At 34.1% G+C, this 11,922-nt stretch overlaps 1 protein-coding gene across 3 annotated transcripts; it reads right to left on the bottom strand.

The window, feature by feature from the left end:
* Window positions 1-1,434: 1,434 nt before the first annotated feature.
* Window positions 1,435-8,825, bottom strand: LOC128231598 (dynein light chain Tctex-type protein 2B-like). 3 transcript variants are annotated; one of them, XM_052944620.1, is made up of 4 exons: window positions 8,760-8,825; window positions 7,463-7,564; window positions 6,805-6,828; window positions 1,435-2,368 (listed from the first exon to the last, which is right to left on the bottom strand). In XM_052944620.1, the coding sequence occupies exons 1-4, from the start codon at window positions 8,784-8,786 to the stop codon at window positions 1,820-1,822; spliced, it is 702 nt and encodes a 233-aa protein (XP_052800580.1). In that variant the 5' UTR covers window positions 8,787-8,825; the 3' UTR covers window positions 1,435-1,819. The 3 variants fall into 3 exon arrangements, with proteins under 3 accessions (XP_052800580.1, XP_052800581.1, XP_052800582.1); XM_052944621.1 differs by lacking the exon at window positions 6,805-6,828; XM_052944622.1 differs by lacking the exons at window positions 6,805-6,828; window positions 7,463-7,564; window positions 8,760-8,825 and adding an exon at window positions 2,962-3,096.
* Window positions 8,826-11,922: the final 3,097 nt, after the last annotated feature.

Genomic DNA, 11,922 nt, shown 5'->3' with positions numbered 1-11,922 from the left:
GACCTTCAGCAGACACCAGAACCGCATTGCCATTAAAGCTAGCTCTACAGCGAGGTTGTTTGAAGTGCTGACACTACAAAAATATATCAACTGTAATATCATATCATTATTAAAATGAATATATTATAGTAAACAATCTAATAATAGACAATTAAACATAAAATAACTCTTTATACTACTACAATTTCACTAGTAAGAATTTCCTTTTTTTATCGGTCAGCAAATGGTCAGCAGTATCCCTCTTTTTCCATATCGTCAGCTAATTGGTCAGCACTTAGGCACGATCCGAAATGAAGTTTTGTTAAGCAGGTCTCAATGCAAAGAAGGAAATCAAAGCATGACCGTATAACACCAAGAACAATCAAGTCCGAAAACAATGTGTTAACGATTAAAGCGTTTAATTCGTTGTGTTTACCCTTAAACGATGATCTGAATTACTTATCTCGAATAATCGTTTTTGGAGAAATAATGTTATTCAACTTTTAAACAATCAGAGATCTAAAAAGTTCGCTTCCGATCTCTTTTATTTGACTAATTTTACAATGAACAATGGGATTTCAAGTTTCAGTTTATAATGACCAATTAAAATCTTAATTGTATTAAGTTCATTCCTGTGAAATCAAGTTCACATGAATTCAGGGTGACTAACCGGCCGAAAAACCTTCTCTAAACCATTTACACATGCCATTCTGCCTCTCAATGCCAAACTTACAATTCTTTTATTGATACTCGGTTGTTAACCAAATCGACTGGTTAACTTGGTCAAAGCTAGCCAATATGATTATTTCAAGTGTTGTATAGTTTCCCAACAATACTATTTGCCAATAAAATCATTTAAATATGCCAACCAGCCTAAAGATAACATTTGGACAACTTATCTAAGTTTAATGCACTATTTCTATACACATGTACAACAAACATAAATATTGAGTACCAGAATAAATACAAGTTAATCGTTAATTGTTTTGAGTAATTTATTGTTCCTATTATTTCTCTTGCTGAGTAAAAACTGAAAAAAAAATCAAAGCACTGGCAGTGCTGATAGACTGGGTGATGAATTGATGGCATCTATTTAGGCGAGTATTAAAGGGTTATATGAAAGGAAATATAAACAAATACGCTGCCAAGCCGGAAATGTATTTTTAATAATATATACATACATTCCGAATGAGTATACTTTAAAACTCTTGGCACAGGACACATGTATCATGTTGGCGTATATTTTCAAACCATTCATATTAAATTGTATATGTTCTGTATCGACCTAATATTGTCTCATTTGCATTGTTATTTTTTTCGTTCCTATGTTAAACAAAATAGATAAATGTATAGTCATATAAATTTATTATTGTACATACATTTTGCATAAAATAAAATAAATAATTACTCATGCAAATAAAGAAGAATCATTTTTATAGCCATATAAGACGAAGCGGTGAAATCATGTTTTATAATGTAATTGTAGCATTTCGTCTGATAAAAAAGCAACTATTTAAAGCAAACTAGAATACGGATAGAGTATATCGAACCCGTTTATACACTTATACATGTATATACGAAGTACTATCACAGACAAAGAATGCGAGGGAATACAACTAAAGCAAACCCCGTTGGCTCGAACTCCAAGGGACCAGCGATAATACCTCGACCCTTGGAAAATTCGAGCCAAGCGGGAATGCTAACCTTCAGCATAAAGAAAGCGACCCTTTACATCTAGTTCGAGCTAACGAGGAATTCGAGCCAAGCGAGTTCAAACCAACGGGGTTCGACTGTATAAGCCAAATTACAAGCATGATAAAATGTAACGTTCGACTAGACTTCATTCAAAGTAGACTCCGTGCACATTAGCTATTGCAATTAAGCTTGCGTTTCTGTAGGTATAGGAAGCAAAGTTGTCCGTCTGTTGGTTCCAAATACATCTACTGGCCACTTCAAGTCCCTGCCGCTTGTTTTCTGTGATAATAATGTTACACACGATTTTATACCGCGGGAAGCCCATTGCTTTCACCTTGCTTTTAATATCTGCGGTGAGCTCTGTGGCAATGATTCTAGACTTATCCGAGCTGTATTTAACAGTTTTCAGCCTGTGTTCGAGCGTTTCTTTTATCATTTGCTCCACCCGTCCCGGGGCAAACAATTGTCCATCTTCCGGTTCAGTTTTATACGTGTTTTCGTATTTAACCACCGGCTTTGATAGTTTCTCACTCCGTATACTCCGGTCCTTGGCCTGTTGACGCCATGCTTTGGTCGCTAGAACGAACTTGAAGTAGTTGAGTTTGGTGGGCGGGTGGCTGTTTTTGTCGGATCGAGAGGACGTCTGCTCGCCGCTCGTGTGGCTCCGACGGGACGATACGGAAATGCGGGAACTCTGGAAATATACATGTATTTTTTATGTGTTTACCTTTCACGCTTAGTGTTTGCTTGGAAACACAAAATATCATTTCCAAGCAGATGATGTACACATGAACATTTATGCTGTGGCTTAATATAACGGAGTAATGGGCCATTTCAACAAGCATTTCAATCCATCAACTAGAATGTGTCCATAAAGCGAAATACTATACACCCTTTCAATTAATCGCTAAATTGGCACATAAGAGTTGCGCCCCTTACTGGAAATGACGTAGGTTGAGGATAAATACATCTCTTGACGCTTAATGATTAAAGGCCTTTTAAATGCGACAAAACCTACCCAAATTGAAACTTACAGAATTTATCTTCATAATGCTTCGAAATGTTAATTTTTGTGTGTACATGTTACAATACCTTAACCAGCATATGAAATGAGATAATATGCGTACAGACAGCATTTCTAATTAATTAACGTACATGTAACCAGGATACACATGCTAACTTACTAAATAGCATTTGCAAATATTCTATTAAGTAACATTCTTGAATACAATTTCATGTTAACACATCTTGAAACAATGACATAACACACACGCCGTTGTATGGTACCTGTCTTTTTAACCGTTTCCATGACAACGGATCCGGAAGTCCTTCAATCACTTGATTAGACATTGTTGACTTCGTCCTTTAATATTGCTCCAATTTGATTTTTTGTTCTCTTTGCTATTTTGTTTCTTCTGGTAATGTATTTCAAACTTATTTCAACAGAAATATGTTAAAAATAGCACATATCTTTCTTATAAGATTCAATCCGATTTTATTATTTTGGTAATGCGGTTGCTCTAGCACGCTGCATATTGTTAATGTATTATTTCCACATTTTCGTGTTTCCCTTTAGCATTCTTAATTTTAAGAAATTTGCTTTGAATTTATGTAGCCATCTTTAAGGATGGGTATAACCTATTTTGCAATCAAATATTTGCCACACGATTTTTTTTAAATAATTCTTTGCTTTTATTTCTTGTTAAATCCACTTGTATTGCAATGAAATACCACATTCAAAATAAAATATTCGTCCACACGGATCGGGTAATCAAAATAATCTGAGTTAGCCTGATTGTAAACAATTCGATTAACATAAAACATCACAAAGTTTAATAGTGACACTGTTGAACAATACTCTTATGAGAGTTTCATTAGAAAACATAACATGGCAATAAATGACGAAGTGGCTCTTTGCAAATATGATATCAACGGAATGTACATATTCCCAGACGATTAAAGTTTCTGACCCAAGTGTGAAGCAGATTTATTGCCCATTATAAACCTTTTTGGAGTAGCGGCAGTTAAGCCAAGTGCCACTGTAAAATATAACCGCAGTAAGTAAGCAAACATGCCAGTGTTTATTCTCGTGCCATTTACCGAATTAAATTTGATTTTATGGTGAAAATGAGACACTGTTATCCACTTTAAATATCACTAGTATCCCTGAAAATAAGATTGCATTACGCAAAAGTCCACACCTCGCGACTATTTGAGATGTTAAACCAGAGATATTTTTTGACAAACAACCCACGCATCTTTTAAAAAAATCGTATTTATATGCAACTGCATCATTTAAGATGCAGTGAATTTCCCAAGCTTCCGTAACGAGTAGTTGTGGCACCTTAAAATCTGGTCTGTGTCCTATTTAAGAGCAGGTCCTGGAGATGGTCTGCTCGTGACTATTTGTTGCATTATGGCTGGATCCCATTGCATTCCCTCGTGAAATAAATTATCGTATATTTTCATGAAATGAAATATAATGTAGCCTGGATATGACTCTGATGAAATATGGAACTATAGATACTGCGTCCGTTAATTTGGCAATGTGCCATCGATTTTAGCAAGAAGCAACTAAACACAGTTGAGCAGTGTACCTAACTTAAAGCTGTAGTCTCACAGACTGACAGTTTTGATTTTTGTAGTTTATGTCTCAAAATCAGCTGAGCTGGGTATCAATGCCTTAAATTCAGTCAAATAAGATAATTCACAACAGAACAGAACAGATCTCAATTGTTTGGGAAACTGCCGAAACTACATTTTTCCTAAAGCGTTTGTAAGGTTAATCCATCAAATATAAACTTTCGAACGTCAATATTATCATCTGTGATCTGATTTTTGTCAGCAGTCTTGTATCACTGGTTTCGAGACATTTATGCAAACATTGGCAATTTCCAAGACATTTTTTTCAAAAGGTCAATCTGTGAGAGTACAGCTTTGAGTGGTGAAAACAGGCATACAATTGAATATTTAAGTTATACAGCTTTAATTTCATGCGTGATTTGCGTGTCAAATTTTATATCAAAACCTGCAGATAGCTTTAATTGTACCTTTGAACAAGCATGAATAAACGATTATAAAGAGAGTTGAATTAAATAACCATTTGGTTAACATCAAACACATTTTCGAACAGGAAGATTAGCGTTTCTGTGTCTACTTCACTTTATTTTACCTGTAATGCTTAGCAGATACATTTCTGAAGTTGATGCATTGATATATAGCATATTTGAAATATGTGAACTCTGTTCACAAGAAAGAACTAGATACGAAGGTAAAAAAAAAGAACAGAAGAAAAAAACGAAGGGAAGTTATCCGATGGACGACTTCGTCCTGTAATATGTTTTTATTCCTCAGATGTTTATAAATGATTAGAAATATTGCAACATATTATCAAACCTTAAAGATGCACTATTACTCGCAAATATGATTTACCGCAATTAGTACATTTGTTTAAATATACCAAAAAGGATGAATACATGTCGAAAACAATGGCTCTTACGAATAATACCGAGTTCAAATTGAAAGAAATGGGCAAAAAACACGGTATCTCTATCTTATGAGATATAGTAAATATTTTAGCACTCACCAAGCATTTAATATTTTTTACGTTTTCAGCTATAAATTACACGGTTACAGTCTTGTTATCAGTAATTCATATTTGCCATGAATCCATACTTATTATCAATATTTATGTTTGTCATACATGTGTATGTATTGATTCTAAATAAGAGTTTCACTTTAAAATTCACCAGGGTTATATAATTGACAAGAGAAGAATTTTCCCTTAACATAATCATAAAAAAATATATATACGTCGATTATATAACCCTAGTGGATTTTTAGCTTTGATAATTATGTTGAAATATCGTCCACAAATCACGATTAAAAGTTGTATTGTCCTCCACGACTTAATAACCAGATGAATCAAATGTTTTTTGTTTTTTTTTCAAGGCAATACTGATTTTACTCAACTGAGGCCACATGCAACTACTTAAAGTAACCCAGATGCAGATGTTAAGTTCTGTATCATACATGTACTTTCAAATCTCTGTGGGATATATTACACACTTACATAACTTTACCCCGTCATAAAATGATCTATATTCTGCGGGTTGTTCTTAATCAGCTCAAGCTAATTATGCGGGTTGAACCGTACATAATTTGAACGTGGCTTATCAGCATATTTATCCAATTAAAATGCGACCAAAGGTCACTGAGCCTATCGCTAGTTCGTGGCTGGTATTCAATATTGGTCTTAATTAAATTTAAGGATGATGTAGCTAATCGGATTACTTTTTATTACCAACTGACTAATAGAGTGAATGAAGTCAATGATGTATGACACTACGATTAACTTTAAGAATAACTAAAGTTGTATATGGAATACCACTCCAGGACCAGAACTTGAAAAGCAAGCGCCGTCATCATTGTGCAATTCGTCAATATTTGAATGATTAATTCATAACTTACAGTAGTAGTATAGCCTATGTTCACAGGGGTTGGGGGTGGCCTTACTCCCTCATTTGTTTTACAAGTGCTATTTCGAAATGGTGCATTTAAGGCGTATTTTAATATTCTTCACTTTTTAGGACAAGCAATAAACTAGGACGCGTTAAGGGATCGGAGCGCCCCTTGGTTCGCTAGTGGTACTGTTCATGTTTGGTACACTTTCTTCTGGTCAATGAACAATTCACTTAGCTGTAAATGCTGCTATTCATGCAAGTATACTTGTTTATTCTGGTTAGTCATTTGGAACTCCTCAGCAATTTTCCACCGAAAACAACCTCGGATGTATATGGACGGTATCCATTGTCAGAATGCTATACATTTAACTACGCTGCAAGTAGATCGCGTAGTAATATCAAATTAACAGTAAAACTTAATGACGTTCCTCTTATGAATTTTAATTATGTATGCACTAATACACTTCACTAGCAATCAATTTAAACTAATTTATACAACATACACGTTAAACTGCTTCTTCATCATATCATTAAGATTTATCGAACTACTTCAACAGATATAGCGGCTCACATCCAATGTTGTTTTCGATGTAAAATGGCCGAAGAGCTCTGAATGCTGGTTAGTATTACGAGAACTAGATTTACAATGTACACGGATTATACTAACCGCTGCTTTTGTAGGACCGTGTGGCTGAAAACACAATCGAATGGGATTTTATTAGACACACAAAATGCTCAAACTTCTCAAATAGTAAATACAATTAAATATGGACATCCTTATAATCCGGATTCTTCAGTGATATTAGACGTCTTTGTTTGAATTGGTCGTTTATAGCAGGGTTCTTTGAAAGATGTACTCTAACTACCAAATAAGATGTACCACACTAAGTACAGTTGTTTTAACATACCGAAAAATAATAAATAAATATCAAAAACAATGTTGAAGAATACACGGTATTTCTACCTTATGAGACGTTACTTGTTCATTTCAAATCTTTTAGGACCCACCACTCATTTAATGTTTGTGTTTTTGCAGCTATTAAATAGACGATTACAATATTGTTGTCAGTGATAAATATTGTCCATAAATGCATTATTAAGGAAGTAGTTAAAGGTTCTTCACTCAAAATTTATGCTCGTTATACATGAGTATGTTATACTATGTATTGATTTTAAATACGAGTGTCACTTAAATTAAAATTAACGTGAACATTATCATTATTTCTAACGAATGCATTTTACGAGTTCATGGTATTGACAGTCATGCGGGCTGGTGGGGAGGGGAGGGAACATCTTTGGTAATAAATGGTTTGACAACGACTTACCTCTTTTACCGGAGTTGCACCGGAAGCCGACATTTTGGGGTGGACTTTGTCATGATCCTTAAGCGCCTGGATCGTCAACCGCTCGTTGGCAGACATGCTCGTCTGTGGCAAAAAGGTTATGATTTTCAAAGAAAAATGTGGTATAAAAATATTTTTATATTATCGGACACATATTATATGATCATCTTATATATGATCGTATGGAAACATACCGTTAGAGCAAGATTCTTAGCTTAGAGCTGAACTCTCACAGTCTCATTGACCGATTTGACAACTTTTTGTATTATTGTCTCAAAAACAGCTGATTTTGGCATCAATTTAGTCATATAAGATTACTCACAGTCGAGCTAGTCTTGATTAGTTGGAAAACTGCCGAAAAAAATCATTTTTCTTAAAGAGTTAGTAACGCTTTTAAACATAAAGTTTCAAATTTCGAGCGTAAATATTAAAAATAAACTGCGATTTTTTCTTTTTTTCAGCAGTCTTATATCACCGGTTTTCAGGCATTTACACAAAGTTTGGCTGATTCCAAGACAATATATATATAAAGGCTGTCATTACGGTCAATCTGTGAGAGTGTAGCTTTAAAATATATTGCTAAAACATATACACTTTGCCTGAACCCTTTATTTTCAATATAGTTGATTAGTATGATTACTCATAGGTGGTATTCAATATGTAAATTAAGTCAACCTTATGGTCATACATCATTGACTTATTCAAATTATTGGTCAATTTTAATAACAAGTAATCCGATTAGCTACATCGTTCTTAGATGCAATTAAGACCAATATTAAATACCATCCCAGATATAATTATTCGAATAAGCGATCGCACGATACGTGCATGTATAAGATGGTCCTATTCAGCACAACCATGCAGTTTAATGAATTGTTATATTCAATATGCATATTCACGCAAAACCATCATATAAATGAAATACCAGTAATAAAAATAGGTATATATAGTCTGCGGTCTATTTTAACTAAAACAATAGTTTTAATAGCCATTTGGTTATCTCCATCTTCTTTGTTCATATATTTAATAACCATAGCTTAGTCATTGTACCACATATTTTACAAAAACATTTCACGAGTATTTAAAATAAAAAAACCCACTGTGAAACCAGTTTTGAGCACCATTTTCAATAAAAGTAATGTAATTCACATGAGATTCTACGTGTCGCAATAAAGAATAACGGAATTATAACTAAGTTTCCCGACCTGGTAAAATGTGATGTAACATTTAGCAGTGCACAATCAGTGCAATTATTGAATGCCGCAAAATACTTGCTTACCTTCATAGAAATACTCCCGTAACTCATAGTTAAACAAGTTTTCTTCTATGATCAGTTCTATAATGCTAGCTCAACTCGGCCTAAACAGCATCAATAATTAATTAACATCGTCTCCTGGCACAGCTTGTTTGACTAAATTCGATTTGTAACCATCTCCGATAGAGAGAAATCTTGTAACAAAGATCGAATTTCTTAAACGTAAAGGTTTATGACAGTGTTTTATTCAAGCCGAATGTTTAGGGCAATTAACGAGGTTAAAAATCCTTTGTCCATTACGAGTGTCGGTGCGCTCTGTTGAAAATGTAAGTGTTAAATTATTAAGGATTGCTTCTAAGATGTCAAACTTGGGCAATTTTATTAAATTTGTACGAATAAATTAGCTTTCAGATTGCCTTGTTTGGTATGACCTTATCTCTCTGTGTTGACTTGTTTGTGAATAAGAGCAGTATTTCATGGCCATGTTATCTTCATTTTCACCATCTGCATGTTTGAAACGTTTCAAAAACAAAATATATCGTGCCCTTTTTAAAAATATCAATTCAATTTTTACACTGCAGGAGACTTGTGTGATACAAACATTGAAATTACGGTATCAATCAGTCTGGCTTGGAGTTTGTGCAATCTGATTTAATTCATTTCTTAAACATACGTACAGATCGAATACTTAAGTCAGATTGCGAAAACGAGACCGAATACTTAAGTCTGATTGCGAAAACTAGACCGAATACTTAAGTCTGATTGCGAAAACAAGACCGAATACTTAAGTCTGATTGCGAAAACTAGACCGAATACTTAAGTCTAATTGCGGAACAAGACCGAATACTCAAGTCTGATTGCGAAAACAAGACCGAATACTTAAGTCTGATTGCGAAAACAAGACCGAATACTTAAGTCTGATTGCAAAACGAGACCGAATACTTAAGTCTGATTGCGAAAACGAGACCGAATACTTAAGTCGGATTGCGAAAACAAGACCGAATATTTAAGTCTGATTGCGAAAACGAGATCGAATACTTAAGTCAGATTGCGAAAAAAAGACCGACTACTTGAGTAACGTATCTATCTGAATATTCTTGTCAGATTGCTTAAGCAAGATCGGATATATGGTAGTTTAGTCAGATTGTATAAGTAAGATGGGGTGGGGTACTTGAGTCAGATTGCGCAAGCAAGATCGGGTACTTAAGTCAGATTACGCAAACAGATCGGGTACTTAAGTCAGATTGCGCAAACAGATCGGGTACTTTAGTCAGATTGCGAAAGCAAGATCGGGTACGTAAGTCAGATTGCGCAAACAGATCGGGTACTTTTGTCAGATTGCGCATACACGACCAGGTACTTTAGTCAGATTGCGCATACACGACCGGGTACTTTAGTCAGATTGCGCATACACGACCGGGTACTTTAGTCAGATTGCGCATACACGACCGGGTACTTTAGTCAGATTGCGCAAACAAGATCGGGTATTTTCATATGATTGCACAAGCAAGTGTATGAATAGTGGTAAATCTTGTTTTGGAGTAAGAGTGCATCTTTAAAATAATTTTATTAATTACTAGGCCTCCCACGTCAAACCCCCCAAAAAACCGTTTCATTAAGTACGCCAACTTCAGCGTGCGTCAAAAATGTACTTTAATTCCCAATTATTAACTATCCATTAAAAAGTAGTACTCAAGCTAAAATTCAAATTATCTCTAATTAATATTAATAAAACTTTTAAACAGATGTTGGCAAACACTTTGTATAACTATTTTGATTTTATATAAATGATGTTACATGTATATATATATTTGCACAATGTTTAGAGAGAAAGAAAAAGAGAAATATACTGGGCGACTGATAATTTAGTTTATCGCATTTAATACGACATTTTCCACTTAACAAACAAAACCAGAGTTCTTCAAATGTGTAAACTTAAACAAATTATCGAATCGTGAAATTGGTTGTAATTCGATCTATTTCGTTTATAAGTTTGAGAGTTTAATTAACTTTCATAGTACAAGTAACACAAAGTAGAAAAAAAAATCAACTAAAAATATATAATTCGCATTTTTATAGATATTAAATGTATTTTCTTTGAGAAACTTCTATTGATCGAATCACAAACACAATAAAGAAACAATTAACTTACGATGCAAATGTCCTGGACAATTATTCCACAAGATCCAAAGCCCTTAAGACGTTTTTTATCTCAATGTTAACTTCCAAGTATCAATGCAGGCTGTAAACGTAAACCCGGTATTTCTGCATTAAAGGGACATCAACTACGTCATGTACATTGCACTTTATTTGACAATTTTGTTTGATCAAATTATTGATATAATTTGTATTATAATACAGAATTTGAACAAGAAAATGACTTTAAAGTTTAAAACATGACAGTGAGGATATCACGAAAACAATATCATGCAACAAGATTCAGACCAATATCCCCTGCTTATAAATCCAGGCCTTTAATCGATTCGCAACGCATGCACTTACATGCATTGAGATCTAGTCTTAGAATAATATTTCTTGCATACCAGACGTGTTTCCAGTCATGTGTCCAGTGCTGGAAAAGCCCGTCTTACACCCCATGTAAGACGAGTCACGTGCAACAACGCGCCACTTTTTATTTATTTTATTGTATTTTTGGTTTATTAAAAATATATAATCCCATTTCAATAAAGCGCAATCAAATATATAAATATGCAAGACTTTTAATAAAAAATGAAAATAAATAATCGTAACAAACCCGATTTTAGAGGAACTATGACGTCAATAGTGATTTAAAATTACTCCACTTTATGACGTCATTAAACAACTTCGCACGAGCATTTTGTTGCTATTTACAGTAGTTTTCTACGTCATTTTTTTCACAAATTGATAATTTAAGACAAAAATATCAATTATGTCCTTTTAAAACCCATTTGATCTCAAAACTAAAACATAATGCATGTAATGTAAGCACAGTCGTGTTAAATGATATATTTAAGAAGTTTTACCTTACACATCAACTGGCCCTTTAACACCCAGAGTTCGCAGAGTAGCAAACACCATAAGTGGATTTTCCATGCTATAAATCATCTATAGCGTCGCTGTGTTTGCTTTTAAGAAGATCTTTATCTTTAAAGTTTCAAATAGGCCACTCCAGATTTATGACAAAGCTCCTCAAATCGATAAAGAG

Source organism: Mya arenaria, chromosome 4 (genome assembly GCF_026914265.1).
Source record: "Mya arenaria isolate MELC-2E11 chromosome 4, ASM2691426v1".
NCBI classification, from domain to species: Eukaryota; Metazoa; Mollusca; class Bivalvia; order Myida; family Myidae; genus Mya; species Mya arenaria.
This window is presented reverse-complemented; position numbering and strand designations above follow the sequence as displayed.